This window comes from Solanum stenotomum, chromosome 7, assembly GCF_019186545.1.
Source record: "Solanum stenotomum isolate F172 chromosome 7, ASM1918654v1, whole genome shotgun sequence".
Classification (NCBI taxonomy): Eukaryota; Viridiplantae; Streptophyta; class Magnoliopsida; order Solanales; family Solanaceae; genus Solanum; species Solanum stenotomum.
This window is the reverse complement of record NC_064288.1, coordinates 28,725,949-28,749,814: the sequence shown is the minus strand read 5'-3', so window position 1 is coordinate 28,749,814 and position 23,866 is coordinate 28,725,949. Positions and strand designations below refer to the sequence as shown.

At 38.6% G+C, this 23,866-nt stretch overlaps 1 protein-coding gene across 3 annotated transcripts in view; it reads right to left on the bottom strand.

The window, feature by feature from the left end:
- LOC125871851 (uncharacterized) overlaps positions 1-23,866 on the bottom strand; it is a 553,480-nt gene that overhangs the window by 227,121 nt on the left and 302,493 nt on the right. For 2 of the 3 annotated variants that reach the window (XM_049552542.1, XM_049552541.1), the window contains exons 1-3: positions 5,293-5,401; positions 3,365-3,426; positions 1,651-2,824 (exon numbers count right to left, since the gene is read on the bottom strand). In XM_049552542.1, the coding sequence (XP_049408499.1) occupies positions 1,651-2,821 (1,171 nt within the window). In that variant the 5' untranslated portion in view covers positions 2,822-2,824; positions 3,365-3,426; positions 5,293-5,401. Of the gene's footprint in view, positions 1-1,650; positions 2,825-3,364; positions 3,427-5,292; positions 5,402-23,866 lie in introns of those variants that run through there. The other variant, XM_049552543.1, reaches the window with a different exon arrangement.

Genomic DNA, 23,866 nt, shown 5'->3' with positions numbered 1-23,866 from the left:
GAGAAATCATGGGTTCATGGAGTATTTTCATCTTAAATCGTCAATACAACAACAATATAACCATAAAGTGCCATTAGAAACCTTTTAAAACCATTTGGTGGAAGAACCCATGAGATTGAGTGAAAACCTAGATTTTTCATACTTTGAAATAACTTTGGATTTGGCTCCTTGAATGGAAAATTAGACAAGGATCAAGACCACCATACCTTTGCTATGATCTCCCACGAAAATTGATGAAGACACCACCTTCAAACCAAGCCCTAGCTCCAAGTTCTTGACTTTCTTAAATGGAGGATTGTAGAGAGGGAAATGTTTTTAGGGATGGGAATGAACTAATGGTATATAGGAAATAATATAAGTCTTTTGAAAAAAATGGTCCAACACTTAGAAAAAATTTCAGGCGGGTGAACAGTAATGAACAGTAAAATTAGCTACTGGAATTTGCATTTTCTGCCGGACAGATTTTACGAAAATGGGCATAACTTCTTCGTCCGAACTCCGAATGAGGTGAAACGAAGTGCGTTAGGTAGCTAACTCAAAGGGCTTTCCATGGATATATTATGGGCCACCCAATTATTTGTGTGCTAGGAGATATGACCCTCCAAAGTAGACCCTCGAAAAAGGCTTCACTTGGAAATTTCGGATTTTGATACGGTTGCTCTAAAATTTGGGTTAGACCCATTTCCCACTCAATTTGACCCCCTAAACAAGAATATGAAGTCGGATTTTCGAAAAACGAAACGGATCTTTTAATATACAGCTAAACAAGTTTCCGGTAACTTCCGAAGCACATTTTTAAGAACTTTTGGGTCAAATTCAAATATAATCATTTCATTAAGTTCTCGACTCCAAACTCACATGTGAGGCTCTAGTTTCACTCTATCATTTTCCGAGTCGTTACATTATCCCCCACTTAGGAACATTCGTCCTCGAATGACACTTTAAACACATAAGGGGTAACAACTCAAGTATACAGCCCATCAACATGCATACAACATCAATACAAGTACATAAATATCGGAGGAAACATCAACTCCACATCAATGAGGCTCAAACAACTTCATGCAATTCAAGAAATTAGGAATACATCTACCAATTCCTTATGCATCAAGCTTTACCATTTCTCATTTCATTGGATGAACTTCCTTCTCCAATTTACATCACACTCATCCCAAAATTATTAGGCACATTATGCAATTTTCTCACAAAAGTACAATTATGCAACATTCTCAAGAACACATTTAAGCATGCCTAATAAATCAACTCATGCAACATTTAAGCATGTTCAACATTTATCCTCATGAAGCATATAGACAACTCAACTAAATGCACATCAACACGAGGAACACGTTTATGAAAACTCATTTTATCATTTAACAAGAATTCAAATAGGACATGCATAACATAAGGAGACCATGGAAACTCATTTTCACCCAAGACTCCAAAACATAAAACAAGCTACTAGGAACTCTTGGCCTCAAGCTTGAATAAGAATAGAAGGAATGAGATAAGGATATCAACACTCTCAACAACCTTGCTATTCAACCTACCATCCCCCACTTAGAAGAAAACCCAATTAAGGCAAACATGAAAAACAACACCATAGAAACCTCATCAAGACATTCATGACCATAAGGAACTAAAACTTACCGGCGCCTTCATTCGGATTAGCTTCCTTGTCCTTGCTAGCTTGGAGAGCATAGAAACGACCATAATTTGGAGGAATAGGAACCGTTCCATCTTTAGAAGCTTGCTTTGCCTCCCTTCCTCTAGCCGTAAAAGTAGGACAATCTTTCACCTTGTGATCATTCTTCCCACAACCATAGCATCCATTAGTACCGGCTAGGCACTTCCCATAGTGCCTCTTGCCACAAGTGGTGCAAGTAGGTTTAGAAAATTGAGATCCACCACCTTTATCTTGGTTAACCTTAGGAGCACTTGAAAAATCTTGATCTTGAGCCCTCTTCTTGAACCTAGGTTGACTTTGCTCATCGGATCTACCCCTCTTCACATTCCTATTCATCCTCTTAAGTTTGGACTCCTCAATGGATTGAGCATACACTATGAGCCTAGAAATGTTCATGTCATTATGGAGCATTGCCGTATGGCACTCTTCCTTGACTAGGTCGGATACGCCGGTCACAAACCTACTCATCTCATCCCTAGGGTTTGACACCAAAGATGGGGCATACTTAGACAATTGGGTAAACCTCAAGGAATACTCTTGCACACTCATATTACCTTGCCGAAGATTGATAAACTCCTCAACCTTACACTCCCTCATCTCACGGGGAAAGTACCTACCAAGGAAAGCTTCCTTAAACTCCTCCCATTCTATAGGATCCGCTCCCACCGGCCTATTAGCCTTCCATTGAGTGAACCAAATTTGGGCAACATCTTTCAATTGATAGGAGGCAAGCTCCGCCTTTTCTCTTGAAGTCACCCCCATAGCACTCACTACCTTATACACTTCATCCAAAAATTCTTGGGGATCCTCTCCCACCTTAGAACCTAGAAACACCGGAGGATTCATCCTCACAAAGTCTCTCAACTTAGAAGCCATAGTACCCTCATTAGCATTCACCCTAGGCCCCATATCTCTAGTCGCTTGAGCCGCCATGGCTCGGGCCAAGATTAAGAAAGCCGACCTAATCTCTTCATTGGTCATATCCGGGGGAACCACCGGAACCTCATTCTCTTGCTCACCTATAGGAACTTGATTGCATTGCACACCTTGACCATTTTGCACAACTTGGGGAGGAACTTCCTCATTCACATCCTCTTCTCCTACTCTCCTTGCGGGTCTCCCTCTTGTATTCATATCCTATAAACACAAGAGAAGGATAAGGATAAGAACACTTATAGAACCACACTCTAAGGCACGACTTTAAGAATATGAAAGAAGTGTAACTTCTAGCATCCTATAGCCTCTCGCTCATAGATGTGTCGCGACTCACACCGATGAACAAGACTCTACTAGATGTGGCATGTGAGACATCGATCCTAAAAAAAAACATTTCCAAAATCTTATGCTCTGATACCATGTTTGTCACGACCCGGGAGCACCCCCAAGTCGTAACAAGGCGTACTCGACCCCGAAGGGGTCTTATACAAGCCACATAGTCATTCATTGCATTCAATAATGAAAATAGTGCGGAAAAAAAAAAAAAAACTTATTTACATCCACACATTTAAACTTCTTAAAACAACTTTAAAAACACACAGCGGAAGTCTAAGTCTCACATGGCCATCTTAGACACAGTCGCAAAACATAAGTAGGGACACGGCCCTTTACAATCAAAAGAAGTCTATTACATGAACAAAAGAACTTAAAAGTCTTGTCCTCGAATCCATGAGGACATACCAAGTCTTGGAGGAAAGCAATCCAACACTTCAAACTAGCTAGGAGGGATCACTTGCCGGAACCTACACTTATAGTAAAAATATGAAGAATATGGGTTAGTACACAAAATGTACTAAGTATGATGACCATGCAAAACATGCTTAAAAAGGGACATTTTAGTTAGAAACCATGCATTATGCCACCTTTTTGAAATATCATGAACAATAGCATAAAAGACATACAAGACAAGCATAACATCAAGTAAGTCATAATATCACCTTTAAACAATATCAACATGAAAACCTTTACCTTGGACCTTCACCTCAAGAAACCCTTATGCTATACCTCGTGCAATGTATGGATGACGTCCCATACCACCATCCATACTAAGGCACCACATTTAGGTCACTTAAAGTAACTTATCATTCCTTTCTTTCACCTTTGCACAATATTCATACATAAGAGGTATATCATTAATTAAGACATGACAAGGGAAAATAACTCGTAATATAACCCAAGTATAACATGCATAACATATTAAGCATTTAAGAGCCAACATTCTTTAATAACCTCATTTAGGGTACATTCATGTCACAGTCATTAGGATTTAGAGAAACTCACTATGACCCTCTCCAAGCCTACTCGTGCAATGTATAGGTAGCATCCCATACTACTACCTACACTTTGTAGAACCTGTCAAGAAACCATAATGAAATCTCACATGATGGGAAGTAAGCGTTTAACCGACATAGACCATGAGAGCTTGTCATGGAATCCGGTGTCATGAGTCCCCACACCGAAAAGAGGTGGTCTACTTGCCTAAGGAAGACCGGTATATATAGCTTAATGGATCCACTAGCTTCCTATGCGGGCACATAGTTTATGGGATAAGGTAGACGATCATTGAAACTCATGCCTAACTGTCGGGGGAGTTTCCATCTAACCAAATCCGCTCGGTGCTTAGCCTACATTCCCATAGAATAGTTCATTACTTTGACATCATCACACATGAAAGGGTGCCATAAGCCTGCCGATTCAAGGTACATTATTTAACACATGAAAGGGTGCCATAAGCCTGCCGATTCAAGGTACATTTAGGAAAGCTCATTAACTCCTCTTGAAAGGGTGCCATAAGCCTGCCGATTCAAGTCTCATCATTAACCTTTATGGAAAGGGTGCCATAGGCCTGCCGAATCCAAGGTTCATTACTTATCATTAATGGAAGGGTGCCATTAGCCTACCGATCCAAGGTATACTTTACATTGAAGAATCCTTCATATTCTATCATCAACATTCATGAGTGTCATCAACACATCTATGGAATTTCCATACATCTCATAACTCAAGCTTTAAAACATCGATTCATCAATTCTCCATAGTTGGACATTTTGTCAAACACCTTGAAGGCATGTAATGAAATCAAAGAGCATGGAAAATAGGGTAGTAATTATGCAACCAAACCAGTGAACAACCTACAACAACACCTTTACATTCATAACATGATCACATTATCTTCATTGAACTCTCATTCATACAATGTCATGATAACACTTCAATTTCTCATACTATGCCTTTAAGGCCATAAGCCTCTCATACCAATACACCAACAATACACCATAAAATAAGCATGAGTAATGACATACTTCAACAATCTAAAGACATTTAAACAAGTTCGATTCATATACATTCATTATCAAGCAACCCACTTTATAAAGGCATAAACTAGGAATAGAGAGAAATCATGGGTTCATGGAGTATTTTCGTCATAAATCATCATTTAAATACTAATACAATCATAATAAGTCATTAATAACCATTTGAAAACGTTTGAAGAAGGAACCCATGAGTTAGAATAAAAGCCCTAGGTTTTGAAGAACTTGAAACCTTTGAAAACTAACTTTGAATGGACTCTAGGGTGAAAGCTAACCCTAGATGAAGGATCACCATACCTTTGCTATGATCTTGCAAGAAATTGATGAAGAAAGACTTGAATCCAAAGCCTAGCTCCCACTTCTTCTTCTTCTTGAGTTGGAGAGAATATTTGAGAAGTGAGGGAAATGTTTTTAGGGATGGGAATGAACTAATGATATATAGGAAATACTATATGCCCTTTGGAAAAAAAATTCGTCCAACACTTTAAAAAAAAAAAGGGGCGGGTGAACAGTAAAATCGGCTACTGGAAATTGCCTTTCTCTGCCGGACAGACTTTACGAAAATGGGCATAACTTTTTCGTCCGAACTCCGAATGAGGTGAAACGAAGTGCGTTAGGTAGCTAACTCAAAGGGCTTTCCATGGATATATTATGGGTCACCCAATTATTTGTGTGCTAGGAGATATGACCCTCCAAAGTAGACCCTCGAAAAAGGCTTCACTTGGAAATTTCGGATTTTGATACGGTTGCTCTAAAATTTGGGTTAGACCCATTTCCCACTCAATTTGACCCCCTAAACAAGAATATGAAGTCGGATTTTCGAAAAACGAAATGGATCTTTAAATATACCGCTAAACAAGTTTCCGGTAACTTCCGAAGCACATTTTTAAGAACTTTTGGGTCAAATTCAAATATAATCATTTCATTAAGTTCTCGACTCCAAACTCACATGTGAGGCTCTAGTTTCACTCTATCATTTTCCGAGTCGTTACATTTACAAACTAATTTCTCAAATAGAATTCTCAACCACCATTCCATGGAAGCAACACCATTTTTTATAATGCTCAAATGTACACTTTAAAACCAATTAAGAGAGACAACGGTCAAAGTAAATATAAATACCCAACTAAGAGTCATGGTTGAATACCCTAGAGAATGGTATATCGTCAAAATTTCTATCAAGAAACTTAGATTGTAAAATCGTTCATTAGTAGTAGTAAAAATAAGTGGGTGGATGATTCCACCAATTTAATAAAAGGAGTTTGTTATCAATCGTCACAATTAAACTAAAATTACGGAAAATTCAAGATGTAACAAGCAATCTAGAGGTTCAAGGATTTGAAATAAATGTCACATATGGGTAATTGTTATGCTCTATAGTCCTAGACATTTACGAATAGGCTAGGTCATCTTTAGTGACTCTAATTTTCATTTGATCTCGTAGAATCCTTTCATAGAATCTCCTTTCGGTCTCATCAATATGCCAATTTAAACAACCCAATATCTTACCCTATTCTCTCTTTCAATTCAACAGTATGGCAATTAGATCTGACCCATAAACTCTATTTTTGAGCAAGTTACGGACATCAAACCTAAATTGCTAGTATCGAACTCATTACCCACTCCAATCAATCTCTTTTTATTATAGACCAAAGATCGGAAGTAGGAATTAAGTTTTCAACATTAACCCATAAGTTCATCCCATGCTAATTAGCCCAAATTTATGTATAAACAATAGCAAAACAAAGCATAATACAATACCCACTACATTAAATCTACACCAAACCCATAATTCCATCCCTAGATCTTAGGGTTTTAGCCACCCATACCAAAAAGCAAAGAAATCATACCTTCTATGAAAGCTGCCATGTGTAACATGAAATTAAGCAATTACAAGGAAACCCACTTTGAATTCAACTTTGATTTGTCAATTTCAAGGGCAAAGTTGAACCCCCCCCCCCCCCCCCAAAAAAAAAAAAAAAAAACTAGAGGGAGTTCTTCACAAGGTAAAGTTGTTTCTCTCACTATCCAACTTTAATCTCACCAAAAGCTTCTCAAAGACCAAAAAATTGTCCAATAATTTTCTTCTTTCTCCCTCCTTTAAGCTATATAAGTTCCCAAAATTTGACTCAAAACTCATACGCTACCCTATGGTTGATGTTTGTCGAGCTTATCGAACTCGTTCGGCAAGTCATCATTCATGCTTCAGCTCGCCTTCTCTTGCTCTAGGCTTTAGGTCTTTGAACCTCAGTCAGTGAGCTCGTTCTACTCTGCATTTCACATTTGGTGTATCTCTGAGTATCACCTTAGTTCACCTTTCGAGCCTTCAATTTTTGTCGTTGCAATTAGCCATTTTCGGTATACAATTAGCCATTTTCGCTTTTGGTGATGAATAACAAGGTTGCTCTTCTTGTTTGGTGAGTCGCTTTTTCTTTTGAAGTTCGTCAACCTACCTTGAAAGATACAAGTGTTGTGCACAGTCACTTTGGGCGAGGTCATGCTCACTTCGTAATTCGTCTTTCTTGTTTGGCAATCGCCAATGTATAGTTTACACTTCTTTTTTCATTTTTCACCATTATTTCAAACATTCATCCTTTCCTTGTACATTAGCCCTAATAGATGCAAATCATCGAAATATCATCAGAATATGACATATTTAGGAATTGAGGACACTAATTATTGAGCTAAATCGGTCTCCAATGAGTGCAAATCTACCACTCATCACATATCTTAGTCTTTGAAAAGGTAAGAATCTTGTAATACCATGAATTAACATAGACTCATAAATCATAAGAATAGCTCCTTTGAAATACCATGATTTCATGGCATAATCAATGTATAAAATACTCTTAACCGAAAGCATCTATATATAATATTTTCTTAGTAAAAATGAACTTAAATCGGAAGTGGCTAAATTATGGAAATCTTTAATAGTAGGAATACTTCAATCAGAAGCAACCTAATTTCATAAAAACATGTGACACTTTATTTTAAAGAACCCTAGAATCATAGTCACTACAATTTCTCTTGCATGCATAATTTCAAAGCGTCAATTCATGATCATAAGACAGACATATTGGATGGGTTCATAGGTAAAACCTTGAAAGCATCTAATTTTTATCAAATCATGTAAGATTAAATATACTGAACTGAATCATACACAATTTAAACTACTAAAATTCATATAAAACCCTTGACAATTGGGAAGAATTCATAGAAGAGAATGGAGTAATCTTGGGACTCAATTGATGAAAAGGAAATCCGTTAATGAACTTCCCACATACCTTGATGAATTTTAGCTTTGGAATTTGCAGAAGGAGACTTGAAATCTTGAAGAACCCTATAATTTTCCTTGAGATCCTTGGAGAGAATTTGGACAGACCGTCCAGGTGAACTCTTCTAGGGCTTGTCATTTTCTAATTTCTCACTTAACTGTCACGATTTCCTACCTATGGCTCGTAGGTCTTTCTATGGTCCATAAGTGGGCTCATAAGAATTACTTCAGTAGCAAAATTTTTAGATTTTCCTTTCGAACTCAACTTACCATGTTCAGAGGTATTACAATATCTCCCCCTTGGGATTATTTGTCCTCTAATGGGGCTGAAGCTATCATAGAGTAGGAAAAGAGCTCTAACAACTCAACATGAATATAAATCATACCAAAATGCACATAAACAAAGAGTAATCGACCCCAAGCTAAAACATAAACTCAAAATAAGGATTTCATGAACATTCATGTATATGGAAACATCAGAATAGCCAAAATGCATGATTCCAAAAGATTAAAGATGAGGAGCTAGACCTCAAGCTAAAACGGGAACAGAGGGAAAGAGATGATGATACTTGGACATCATATTGGTTTCAGCCTCCCATGTAGCACCCTTAACTAATTGATTTCTTTATTCAAATATCACGAAAACAACTCCTTTATTTCTCAACTTTTGGACTTGATTATCCAAGATTTCAACCGGAACTCCTTCCTAAGAAATACTTCCCTTAATACCCACACTCTCTAATGGAACACTAGAAGTAGGATCACCAATAAACTTATTCTAAAACGAAACATGAAACACTGCATGCAATCAAAAGGCAAATCCAACTCATAGGCTACCTTATCAAAATGCCTCAAAATCTGATAAGGAACTAAAAAGCAGAGACTAAGCTTCCATTTCTTCACGAATCTCATCATACCTTTCATAGGTGATATTTTCAAGTAAACCCAATCATGAACGTCAAATTCAAGCTCTCTATTTCTAACATGCACATAGGACATTAATCGACTTTGAGCCAATTTCAACCTTTTCTAATAAGTAGAACCTTCTCCATAGCCTCATGCACCAACTTGGGCCCTATTAAAGTGACATCTTCAACTTTAAACCAACCAATAGGAGACCTACACCTCCTACCATAGAGAGCCTCAAATGGATTCATCTGAATACTTTTGTGATAGCTAATATTATAATAAAACTCAATCAAAGTTAAATTATCATCCAAATTACTCTTGAAGTCAATCTATAAGCTCTCAACATATTTTACAAAGTTTGAATAGTACGCTCGACTCGTCCAAAAATAATGGAATCACCAGCATGTGTAGAGATTGAAAAAATTTCAAAAGAATTTCAGGATTGGCCAACAGGTGTAGAGATTGAAAAAAAAAATTGTGCCAAGATTCTATCTTTTCCTACTGTTTTTACCCTTTGTGCTCAGTCGGCCTTCGATGCATACTGAGTACCTTTGTTTTGGTATTCATGCTACACTCTACATCTTTTTCGTGATCCAGGTCCTAGTACCATCTACTAGTGGTGATCGTTTGTGCTATCTTTTGTATCTTTTGGGGATCAGAGTTGAGGGTAAGCACTTCGCGTCCTGGATCAACCTGTCTCCTTCTGTATGTATATGTTTAGCTAATCTTTTTTCTTTGAGATGGCCTGTTGTTGTTTACTTTTAGGACTTGTCTTTGTTCATATCAATCAACATTGTAATCATGACTTCCAGGTTCTAGGAGGGATTTCTATAGTATAAAGATTTTGGGTTGCTGCTATTCCTACTTATTTTTTATTGCTAGTGTTATTTTTGTTTAGTTCTACCTTTATACTCACTACTTGTCATTTTGGGTACGAGTTTGTGATAAACCTAAATTACACCTCTCTAAAGAACAATAAGCAGTCGTTGCCAAATAAGAAACCTAACCAAGGTAAGGATCGATCCAAGCTGGAATATGGTCTAGACTTAGGCTAATTTATGGTTAATTGTACGTTTAGTCAGATTACTTCTGTAAAAGGGGATTTATAAATAAATTAATTGTTTATTGATTTGTAGTAATAATTAAGCATGATTCAAAGATTGTAAAATGAATATGAGATGAAACTAGGGCACATGTGTTCCCCACAAGCTCTTAACTCAGTTATCCTAATAATAGTAACTCTTTCCTAGTGTTTAACATGCAAAGCCAGTAAGTTTTGTATCTCCTAAGTGATTGGTCGTTCAAGTAGGAAAATTTCACCTCGCAACTTGGTCGGTCTACGGGTGTGTGCTTTACTATCCCTTACCCTTGACCACAAATTAGCCCTCACTTATTTGGGTTAGACTATTAGACAGTGGACTATCACCCTAAATCTTTGTTGCTTAATCTATTTCTCATGCATTACTTCCTTGGTCGGTAGAGTAGGAATGAGGCGAATTCTAACGTTGGGCACCGTTAAAAAGTATTCAAAACAAAGAGATTAACAATACATGCATAACATTATTTCAAAATTACTTAGTCATTACTTTTATGTTGTTAATTAGTCATGGTTCCCACAATCCTAGTTGTGGATTTAGTTATTCATGCAGATTAACAATACATGCATAACATTATTTCAGAATTACTTAGTCATTACTTTTACGTTGTTAATTAATCATGGTTCTCACAACCCTAGTTGTGGATTTAGTTATTCATGCTTGAGTGATCACAATTCATAATAGGGTTTGTAAGGTAAATCATGAACATACAATTACAATAGATGAAATCCGTAATCGTGAATTGAAGAACAAATGCAAATTTAATAATCCAAACTTCAAGAATTAAAATGCTTAAAGTGTCTAACATTAAGACTAAGAAAATTCGGTTTTGGGCAGTGTCACCTACGATTGGCAACCTACGGCTCGTCGTAGAGACGACGGCTCGTAAGTGCCTCCGTCCCTAGTAGTTATTAAATCTCCCATGGGTGCCATCCACGAGCATGGCCTACGGCTGGTAGGTCTAAGAACGTCCCATCATATTCACCTATCGTTCATGGACTGGAGCTTCTTAATTCTGAACTATCGTGTCACTCCTTATGTACGACTCGTAGTAGTACCTACGACTCTTCAAACACCTTCTGTCGTTCATCACTTAGCTCCATTTCTCATCATTTCAACCCAGGCCTTCCACCTATAACTCGTCGAAGGAATGACAGATCATAAGTGTAATCGTCTGTCACCGAATCCTATTGTGGTAACACTTTTAACACCAACTGCTCCGAAACCTATTTTCGGCAAAATCAAATAAAATTACCATCACATCTAGTAAAACAATTCTTTAGACGCATACAAAACTCTAAATTTTAATGCATCAAAAGTATTGTAAGTTCATGGTACATCAACACCCTCAACTTAAAGTTGGTGCTTGTCCTCAAGCGATCTGACAAACATTAAACGACACTTGTGCAGAAGTAACCTAAAAACTCAAGAAATCACATGAAAATTTCTAAACAATCACCCTCCTAATTTATTTTCAACACAATGCAAATCTTTTATTTAAACTCAACAAGCCAATTCATGCGGATCAATACATAACATAGACATACCAATAGACGCATTCACATACATAGACAACAATCACAAAGATACCAACTCTTCAATAATGTAACTTGTGCTCTTACTTGAAAGAAATCCCCTTATTCACAAAGAATTTGAAATTTTAGTTAGGGACTCAGTATACACTCGCACTGAGAAGCTAATTCAATAGAGTTTGTACTCATTACCATAGGTTTGCCCTTATTTTCTATGCTTTGACTTTCCAAACCGTATACTTAGGATCACTATAGGACTTTCTTTGCTTGTTACATAAGCTTAGGGTCAAGTGTGGTATATTCAAATATTAAGTGACTTTTCTACCTTCCTTGACATTACAGTGGCTAATTTACATTTTTTACAACCAATTCTGACATCGTCTTACTTTTTGCTCTTCTCCTTATGATTCATTTAAGCTCGGGTGTGACTTTGAATTGATTTTCTTGGTTGATTAATTTATTTTTAATCTTTTTATTTAAGCTTTTCATTATTTTGCATTTTGTTCAATCACACCATGCTCATCATTTTTACTCATTTTTCTCTACACACGACGCTTTTCATACGCTTTCTTTCTTGTTTTTCTTTAAAATAGTCATCCTTAACTTAGGCGTTTTGCATGAGTTTAGGTGCATGATGTCCTAGGGAAGACTAGGGCCAAAATCAAGGCAAATCTCTCAAGTAGCCACCCTTAACTTAGGATTTTAGCCTGAGTTGAGGTACACAATGTCCAAGGAGAGACCAGGGCCAACACATAGTTTCACAAAAAAAAATTAGGGAAGGTTAATTGGGTGTCTTGAAAAAAATTTGAATTCATTAGGCTCATACATTTCGATCAAAGGGATAATTTATTGTTTTGGTTGGCTATTTTTAGGCTTAAGTGGACTCATTTTAAACAATGTCCTATGATCATTCCAGTTCCCAGTCTAAATCATCTTAGAAAGACTAACGGTGCAAGTCCTATATTGGCATGTACTATATGAATATACAAACAATATCACACACACATAACACCTTGTTTCCCTCTCAAATAATCAATGTATCTGGTTCATGTTATAGCTTAAGTCATGTTTTCTAATCAATTCCTATCATGGCATACAAAGATCCTACACATTCAACTTATCAAGCACACAGATACAACACATATCAAAAACTCGAGGGGTAAAAACTTTTATGTTCATTTTCCATCAGGATTTGATTCTATTATACTTTTACACTTATACTATCCTAGACATGTTGATTCAACATAAATTAAACAATTCCTTGGGAATAAAGAACAAAGGCAAGAAAACCCCAAGGAAGGATTGTGACATGGGTTATTCAGACTTCACCCTAACACTCACAATCTGTTCACCCCACCCCACAAAAAATATAATGTACAAAACACATAAGACGTAGGGTGAGACAAACCTATGGCGCATAGGTGCCGAAGACCGATCGAGAAGCAGGTGGGTCTGGTTGCCCCAAACCCGCTGGATCAACATGAGTGACACCCTCGATTATAGTTGGGGGAACACCATCAACTGTGTTGCTCAAAGAGGATGCACCGGCAACCAACACCCTCTCTCTAAACTTCCACATCTTCTCATCATACAACAACTGTCTCTTCGCCGCCTCACGCTGGTGCTTCTCCTTCTTCTTCACTTTTCCTTTGTATCCGTAGTCCGCAGTGTGTTCCCCTTTCCAGCCACATGGTTAATATTAGGTTCATCCTCACCAAATAGTGCATTAAGCACCACATATCCAACATATCCCTCTGGGGCAGGCTCTAGGACATCAGCATCTACAGTGGCCAAAACATCAATATTAGCCTAGAGTTTGGCAAACTCTGCCTAGAACATATATATGTTAACTATAGACCTAGATTGATGCCTTTCCAGTATTCGGTGCTAAAAAACATCAATAATCTAGTGCACTGCTTGTATATTCACCTTAAAAGTTCTCATTCCGTACCTCTGATTCCTCTACGAACTTCCTAATCCATGGACTAATATGCTGCAAGAGACTCGCCATTTGAGTCTCCAATTTGTGACTCTGGCTAGTGGCAGCATGGCAAACCCTGTGGGAGTAGGAGCGTGAGGTGTGCTCGTACCCATGCCGGGCGAATTGGAAGGTGGAGCAGTCACATTAGGCTCCTTAGTAGGGGCAGGAATGGTGCCCTCATCTAGCTAGTCAGTAGCAAGTGCCTCGTCTATAAGCAGTAAATAAAATAGGATAACCCTCCTTAGAGCAGTACATCATCCCATATCAAACCAACATTGATAATCTTGGTCACCTCTATCAACTTATCACATACCTAAAAATAATAGTATTCTTTTTACATAGGCAGAAGATGAGACGGGGGATGGTAAAAAGGTCTTTTCTTAGAAAGCCCTCTCATGCATCTTGGCTATTAGAATCCGGGAGAACTCTATCTCATGCCCAGCCATCAATGAAGCTAGCATCACAACACGGCACGGTCCCTAGTCCTATATTATCAACAAATATGGGGGAAATCTGGCCCAGCTGATAGACCACCAGAACATAGCAGCAACATTTAGAGTCACCTTTTTATAGACAAGGTCATGTCACGAACCCACTCAACATTCACCCTTTTATCAACAATGTGCCCAGCCATCCAGCATAACAAGGTCTCTCTCTACTCAGTATAGCACATGGCAGCTCTGTTTGTCACCATCCCTATCCAGTAGTCGTACTCAACTGTGTTAATTGATAGAGCATATGAAAGGTCATAAATAAAATGGCATACTGTGGCATCAAATAAGTTGATGGGATACCCCACACCAAAGTAGTCAATAGTGGAGGTTGAGCTAGTGCCTTAGCCCGTGGTGGCAGAGCATTTTGTACCGTCATTGCATAGGAAGCATAAAACTCCCTAACAGTATTTGGAATATACCTCCCCAGAATCTCTGGCATCCACTCACATCTAGCCGTTTGAAGAGCTCATGAATAGCCGACACTCTGTGAAGGTTGCCTATGAGCACCCGTCTCTCCTCATTATTGGTCTGGGCTGGCTTCTGCTACTCATTCATGGGTAACCCATCTGTAAATAACTATAACACCCCTCGCATACACCATCTATTTGGCTTAGTAGAAAGGTGTATCGGCTCAACTCTCGCATAAGGAGGGTCATATGCCTCTCCGGTCTTAGTAGCATTAGAAGTCAAGGCGGCAGCTGAATCTGAGCTAGATCTGGGTAGGGACTCCTTATTTTTATCATTTGAACTCTGTTCCCCCTCCTCAGGCTTGGAGGCATCATAATGGTTGGGAGACTGCTCCGCCTCAGACTATGTGACTATCCCAAGTAATCTAGCCTGTTGTCGCGTAGTCCAAGGTGATATAGGAGAGTCTTTGTTTGTGTTGGGATCAAATTAAGACCCACTGGACTTATCAAGAAGCCAAAGGGAGGGTGCCATGGACATGGACTTCCCTTTGCGTTGGTAGGTTTGTGTTTATTGAAAAAACTATATTATTGGGACCTACGGTTAACTCTTACGGGCCGTGGAAGCACCCACAAGCCACAGGACCCAACTGTATGTAAGGAGGTCATATTTTTAGGTCCTAGAAGTTGGAACGATGATTCACCAGAACGGTCTGTCGGTGGATTGACGGACCGTAAGCCAAAGCATCATCACAACTTAGGCTACTGGTTTATGATTTTGACTGACGAATCCAAGCCTACGGTCCATAGGTTGCCCTACGAGCTGTAAGTGTGAGGTAGTCGGTCACTACTATGTTAGTTCACCTCTTAATTTCATCCCACATCAAAATTTTAACATTTCGACTACCAAAGCACTTCTATAACATGTATTTCAACATATTTTCATGTTATTCTGTCATTCCTAGGGTTTTGGTCGTGCAATTAAACACAAGACAAAAATCAACTCGAAACCCTAAGTCAAGAACACAACTAGAAGGCATTAACCCACATGTTTACACGAAAACTCAACAACACTCACTATACTTTCATCCTAAGGGTACATTGTAACTAATATTATTAGATTTAATAAACAATTTGTACCCAAGGTCAAGTAACAACTTTTGATTTCAACTAAAAGAAAATTAATTATTTTGGTTTAGAAGAAGTACCTTTGAAGAGAAATTCAAATTTGTTTGAGTGTGTTCTCTTAGCCTTGACAACCAAAACTTGCTAGACTTCGGACCCGCGACGTTTGATTTTAGAAGATAAAAGGTTTGGGGAAAAATGAGAGAAATCAAGAAATATGGAGGAAATAGGGGGAAGAGGAATATATAATGGAGTGTGGGAGTTAGAGGGGTTTGAAATGGATGTGAAAGGGTGGAAATGTGAAGGAGTAACTATATTAAGGAGTTGTAACGGTAATGGAAAGAGGGAAATGAGGAATAGATTTAAATGAAGGATTTTATTTAATAAGGTTGTGGGTCGGGTCAGTGCAATCCACTTGTTTGGACTTACCATTCCCCGTCGACAGTTCGTAGTGAGAACTACGATCAATTGGTGGGTGTCGTTGTTACCCTCTACACTTCAAAAATTCAGGAAACATACCTCGGGTCTATGATTGGAAACTACGGATCGTTGAATGAACAATGGTCCAGTACAAGGTCCCAAACATGGATCAATGAATAGATCAAAGGCAGATGGTCTGAGAACGATCATTGAGGAGAAACAACTTTCCATAGATGGGGTTATTGATAGGTATCCATAAGTGATGGAGTTTTTGAAATACCACAAATTCCAAATATTCACAAGACATTGCGGCTCTTACATACCAAGCTGGGTTAGATAGTTCTACGACGCATACAATGCATTAGTACCTCAATGGAAAAGGCTAGTCTCATCTTTTAAAGCAGTTGATCATGTGGTTGTCAGAGGAAGGAAGGTAGCCTGTGACAGTGAGACTATTGACATATCTTTGGGAATGTTCGATAAGATTAATGCCACTGCTAGCACTTGATCAGGACACAGAAGTTGGATGCCTTGAAAAAGTGGTTAGGTCCGCTAGTATCAGATGATAATGCTCTGACATGGTTAGCAGAAGGAGTTCCAATTGAGAAGAAAAATCTGATCATAGTTGTACGATACTGGTTCAGATTCATCAGAAGCACAGTTATGCCATCACAGAATGAATCAATCCTTCTTCATGCTAAGGCAGCTTGTCTTTGATGCATCATGGAGAAAACTAGGATAAATCTCGGGAAGATCATTTCCTCTGAAATCCATATCCGTGCAAAACAGGGCCAGACATATCTCCCTTTCCCAGTATTAATGACTGAACTATGCAAAAGAGCACGGGTGCTTGGAGATGCAACGCAAGATATGGAATTGGCTGCCACCACCTCCACCAGTATCCGAAAGATCAAATCTGAATATCTTAAGGATCGGGCAGAAAACAAACAGAAGGAAGCTGTGGCCACTAGATTTGTACCTGCAGAGGAATCTTTGCCTACTCCGGCCCCTGGGCCTTTAGGTATATCTGATGTCATTACCACTCCTTTTGACTCAACAGGTCCCTTTACTGCTTCACTACCACCCTGATCTACAACTGATGTTACCCCCTTTGAACCGATCACTCAAGCATCCTTGATCCAATAGGATAGCTTGCCCAAACTGCTAATTGTCGAACTGCCAACATAAAAAGCTCCATTCCAAGCATGATTCAATTTTCCCTCGACTATGTTATGAGACCACTGAGCACTACTATTGATGCTTTAGAGGCCATGATGTTAGTGTGTGAGTACGATCAAGGAGCCACAGAGGAAATAACAGTTGTAAAGGCCATCATTGTAGAGCTGAAGAAAGATGTGGACTACCTAAAGTCCACTGATATATCCATGATCTTTGGTACAATGGAAGTTCCAAATGTACCCGAAATTCCTCAAACTGCCACAGGACATGGAGTTGGAATGGAGTATATAGCTGATCCTGAATCGGAGGCAGAAATTGATATAAACATATTTGAGGAAACTACAGCGGATGACATAGCCGAGACTGAAGAAATCATGATAAATGTTGTTGTGCAAGCTTTTTTAGCAAAGGTTCCTGCTGCGGGATCCAGTGGAGCTGGCCATTCTGGTGGTCACTCCGGATACTGATGCCATGACAGATGGAGCAACTGCATAGCTAGGATCCCCTCTTTACCCCCCTCTCTGTTCTTTGTTATCTTTAAAAATTTTGGATTCTTATTTCTTGCATTTGAGGACAAATGATTTTATTTGTGGTGGGGTGAGGCCCACCTTTTGTGTGCTATTTGATGTTCGTATTCTGTGAATATATTTGGGTTGTTCTGTTTATAATTGTGTTAAGATGTTTGAGCTCATGGCTCCACTTACTTTTAATTCCAAATGATTTTGACCCTTACGAAAAAATTTGAAATTTTTGCACATTTTTGCCACCCCTCATGAGTTGAATGTGGCTGTTCTTTTGCAATAAATTGAGTCTCGATTTCGATCAATACTAATGACTTGAATAGTGCTCCCAATTGAACGAACATGAATGTACGGCTACAATGAAGCCAAATGAAGTTGCATAAACAATATGTGAACTCTTTGCATCTCGTTGTAATTAGCCATTTATTGAATTGATTCTCTTGTAATGACCATTGCACACTAGCGAAAGTGTGTAGTCTTGTTTGACTTAAGCGTCGATGCCTTGTGTGATTAGCTTTCTTTGAACCATGCATGAATAAACCTAGAATTTGCCCCGTTAGTCTGATTGATTTAGAAAGGTGTCCTCTTGAGATGATCTTAGGCAACTTTAAACAGTGTAGGCTAAATTTGACGTATACCTCTTTTGTGGCCTACCCGTGAGGGTGTGAAACTCTTTTGAACACCCTTTGAGCCTTACCTTTCTTAGAACCTTGATGAACCCTAGACCTTACTTGACCCACTACCTATAATTCTCTTGAGTTGTGGTTTAGCGAATATCCAACTTAGGCCAAAACCCTAAGTTGGGGGTGTGGTGAAAAGGAAAAGGATAAGTCAAGACGTGCAATAAATGTCCCTCTTAACCCATGGTATTGTATAAAAGTGGAAACCCCTTCAAAAAATGTGGAATAAAGTACAAAGGAAATCGGGTTTCCAAGCAATCCATGAAGGTGAATAAAAAGGTGACTTAGGAGCACTAGAAAAAGTATTGCTAAAGGAAAAGAAGGGAATGCCTTGAGAATACCACAAGTCACGAGGAAAAAGTCACTAAGCCTAAATGACCATACCTTTGCACTCAGCCCCATTACAAGCCTTAGAAAGACCATTTAGATACTTTATGTGAGGGCATTTAGATACTTTTTGTTGAGCTTAAACTTGCACAAGTAGCAAGTATTGCGAGCATGAGAATCTTTGGTAATGGCGTGCCACAACTTCAATCTTTGAGTACACACTTGATCCTTGCACAAGTAAATTGAGTCTTGCTGTGTGAACTCATGATTGAGTCTTGTGCGGCACTATTTGAGACACCCTTTTTAAATGACTGAACTTAAGTTTGCTTGAGGACAAGCAAAAGTTTAAGTTGGGGGTGTTGATGAGTCCACAAATTGGACTCATTTAGGGCTTTATTTGGATAGAAATATTGTTCGCGAATGCTTGTTTTGTCTCAATATCTAATGAAAACTCTTAAGTTTCAAGTATTTGATGTTCTAGTGGAAGCATGGACACTTAGGCGCAAAAAAGGAACAAAAAGGCTGAAAAGAATGAAGAAGCTAAAGCCTGAGCATCACCAAGCACCTTATTCGCTAAAACGACAGACTCCGCCCTTTGTTCCAGTATGCGAAGCCCTGAAGGAAGAGGATCAAAAAGGCGATGCAAAGAGCAGTCGGTGCTTCACCAAATAGTTCCGCGAAGAAGTACTATACCACCCAATGGTCCAGAATGTGAAGATGCTGAAGGCAAGTGCTAAACGGTGATGAGACAGAAGAAGGGTGAGTTGCTAAGTCATTCGGCGAACTCGACTAACCTTGCCAAACTATCCGCCAGCACTAATTTTTGATGGCTATAAATACTAAACTTCTTATTAATTTTTATAAGTTTCAAACCATTATTATACTTTTCACAATAGAATATTACTTATTATATATTTTATCTCAAGTTTGGAGAGGGTTTTATGGGAGACTTGAAGAGAGAAGGATTTCATCTTCCCCAAGTTGGAGGTAGGTCTTCTCCATTCTTCTTCTTTCGCTTAAATCAAGGTTTAATTTCTTATACCCATTTGATTTTTGTATCATTTTAAGTGTATTTTGTTATTTCTTGATGTGTGGCTAAAAAACCCCATTCTTGGGGTGTGATTCAGCAAATATGTGTTGATATTGTTATTGGGTCTTGCTTATTTATATGTTAGGTTTAATTTAATGGGTTTGTAGTTGCAAGTACAAAACCACCCATGTGTTTTCGGCTTGCCCGAGAGGGAGATCGCGAAACCAAGACCACTAGACTGATGGCCTAAGGAATGGGTCGACATGAGGTTCAGCCCGAGAGGGTGAGCCCTAGTCCCATATCCTAACACTCAGCTCGAGAGAGTGAGTGGGGTAAGGTGTAGGCTGGGGGTCCGAGAGGAACCCATTTGAAACGGGATAAGTTTCCAGAGAGGGAACTTATTTCCATCTAAAGCTTAGCCTAGTCACTATTATCTTGCAAATTTCCTACTGAAAGCATGTACCCAACGATTTACCTCTACTTGTATTGCGGTCACACCCCAAGAACATTTCCCCATACTTGATTTTCTTGTTAATTTTTGTTGTTTTTACTACTTGTGACAAAACCCTTATCGATATTTGACACTTTTGTATCGCCCCCTTTAATTTATTTTGTTTTTAATCATTATGTCTTTAGCTACAACTAGTTAGAGCTAAATTTTATTTTTCTATCAATTCTCAAACCACTCCCTTGGGACACTACCCCAACCTTTAGTTGGGTTACTATGCTATCGACCATCGTAGACACTCAAACCATAGATTAGTGTCGTTGGTCACGATAAGCATCAATGACCATGGACCACTTCACGACCTGTGGTCATGACCACGGTACATATAAGTGGTCGTGAAGGTCACTTGGTGGCATGGCAATCAAGGCACCTTTGCCTAGCTACTGCCTTCATGACCACGACATTCACAAGACTCGTGGTCCTCACCACAGATCGTGCGAGGTCTCGTGGACTTGCATTAGGCCTTTGAGGGCTTAGGAAGTTGGTGGAGGGAACTGGTCAAGGGACTACGGGCACCACCACGAGCCGTGGTGCCCCTCAAGACTCGTCCAAGAGGGTGTGGTCCCTGACGGGGGCTGCCCAAGTTAGGGGCTTTTGAGTAATTTATTTTTGATCAATTAATGTGTGGGGTTGTTTATAATTGTTTTATATCATTATTATATATAGTTTTAAGTCCTAAAACTAGTGTTTTACTCATTATTTCCCCAAATCAAAACAAGAGTTCTTCCTCCCCAAAAACTCTCTCTAACTCAAGGAAAAAGATGAAGATGAAGTGGGAGCTAGGGTTTCGATTCAAGGAGGTTTCTTCACCAATTTTCTTGGGAAATCTTAATAAAAAGGTATGGGTGTTCTTTATCTAGGGCAAGCTATCACCCTAGAGCCAATTCCAAAATAGATTTCAGTTTCAAAGTTTATGAAAAAACCTATTTCTTACACAATCTCATGGGTTCTTGCATCAAACGATTTCAATTGATAAACTCTGATGTTATTGATGTTTAATTTGTGTTTTAAGATGAAAAACTCCATGAACCTATGATTTCACAAAATTCCTAAATTTGGCCTATGAAGTGAGTCTTATGCTTATGAATGAATGTTGATGAAATTATGACTAGATTGAGTTGTATAGTTGATTTCTATTATTATCTATGCTTATCTATGGTTAATTGATGGAGAATTGAGTAATGGTGATTATGGCTTTGGAGAATGGTAAGTTGACCTAATCTCATGCTATATTGAATTGTTGTTGTATGGTTTGATCCACTTATGGTGGAGGTGTTTACTCATTGTATGTATTGTGATCATGGCCCTGGAGGCATTATATGAGGAACTGAAGTGTTGTTATGGTATTATAGATGTGAATGTGATGTGAAGGTTTTGAATGAGAATCTAATGAAGTAAAGGTAATCATGTTATGAATGTAAAGGTGTTCATGTGGTCTCAAGGAGATCTTGTTTAAGTGTTATTTTATTGTGATTGGAAGTATGTTCTCTCTTAATGTTCATATGTGATAATGATAGACTGTGAAGAGTCTCTATATGGTGATGTGTATCTTGATTTGGTAGACTTAGGTGCCTTTTCTTGTTACCTGAAAGATATGTTTAATGTGATCTCTTGACTTGGTAGGCTTAGGCACCTTTTCTTGACTAATGAATGAATGAGTGTCTTGAATTGGCTAGACCTAAGCATGGTGCCCTTTCTATGAAAGACTAAAGAGGCATTCTAGGCTATGACTTGAATCAGCTATACCTAAGCATGGTGCCCTTTCATGATGAGTCTAGACCCCAAAGTGAATGTGAAACCTTGAAGAGGGGGACCTTATGGTGATGACCTCCTTCTTGTGTGAAATGATAGACTTATAGTTGGTGGGCCGGACCCGTAGAAAACCCTCTCTAAGAAAGTCAAGAAGCTATCCTTAATGAACCTTGATCAGTGAGACCTTATGATGGTTCCCTTCTTGGTAGAAGTACTATGGTTCGGTGTACCTAATGATGGTGCCCTCTCTAGTACATACATGTGAATGAAATTACTCTAAGGGAACTAAGGCTAAGCACCGAGTGGATATGGTTAAGATTGTAGCTCTTCCCGAGAATGAGGCGAGAGTACAATGAACATCTTTGGATATCCTCTAAACCATGTGCCTACATGGGATGTGTCCTAGTTCTACACTTGGCAAGTAGAACACCTCTCACGGTATGGGGAAGACACCGGATTCCATGGCTATCTTGCATGGTCTATGTCGGTTAATGCCTATTCCCATCATGTGGGATGTGCACTCTAGTTACTTGATAGGTTCTACAACATGTAGGTAGTAGTATGGGATGCTATTTACACATGACATGAGTAGGCTTAGAAGGTGCTAAAGTGAGTTCCCTAAGTCTTAATGACTACTATGTGAAAGTCTTCTAAATGCATGAATGTGTCCTTAATGTCTCCATGAAGAATGTTGTCCCCTAATTGCTCAGAACGTGAAGAAGCATGATATACTTGACTTATTGAAGTTATGTTGAAATAGAAAGGTCCTTATCTTTGGTAACCTTGAGGAAGACTTAGGTGTGTATGAAGAGGTTTTATGGGCGGCCACTTCATGTTTTACTTAGGTGTGTCTTAGGGTAACTCTAGATAGAGGTCCTAAGATCATGAAATAACTTATTTGACAAATATGTTCAGGTGTTGCATGTTGGTATGAGTTGAGCATGATTGTTTGTAATGTGAAGCATGATAAGTGGTTATTTCACTTTTGGTGATCTTAGGGTGATGCCTTAGTATGGATGGTGGTATGGGATGATATCCATGCATTGCACAAGGTGTTGTCTAAAGGTTACTTGAGGTGGATGGTTAAAGGTAAAGGCATAGTGCATATGTAGAGTATGTGCTAATGTGATTGATGACTTGTATGTGGTTATGGTTGAGTATTGTCTCTTATACTTGTATTTCATGAAGTTTTACCAAATGGCATAAAAGCATGTTTCTCCAATATATGTCCCTTTTTGCATGTTTTTTCATGGCTTCCATACTTAGTGCTTAATTATGCTAACCCCATTTCTTCCCCTTTTGATTAAAGTGTAGGGATTGGAGATTTGGTGTTCTATGGTTGATGGATAGGTTTCTAAGGTGCTTTGAAGATGAAGACTTGTTAAGTCCTCATAGATTCGAGGACAAAACCCAAGATGTTCCCTTTATGTCTTTTTTGTCATTATTTAAGTTTTGTATGGGCTAGTCCCTATGTTGTACTCTAAAAGTATTAGATGGCTTTGAGACATATTGTATAAAGTCTAGAAGTCTTTCGCTTGCTATTTAATGAAAGTATCTTCGTGTGTGAAGAGAGTTTTTAATTCTCCTCTATTTTCAAGTATTGTATGCAATGAATGATCCATGAGGCTTGTACAAGAC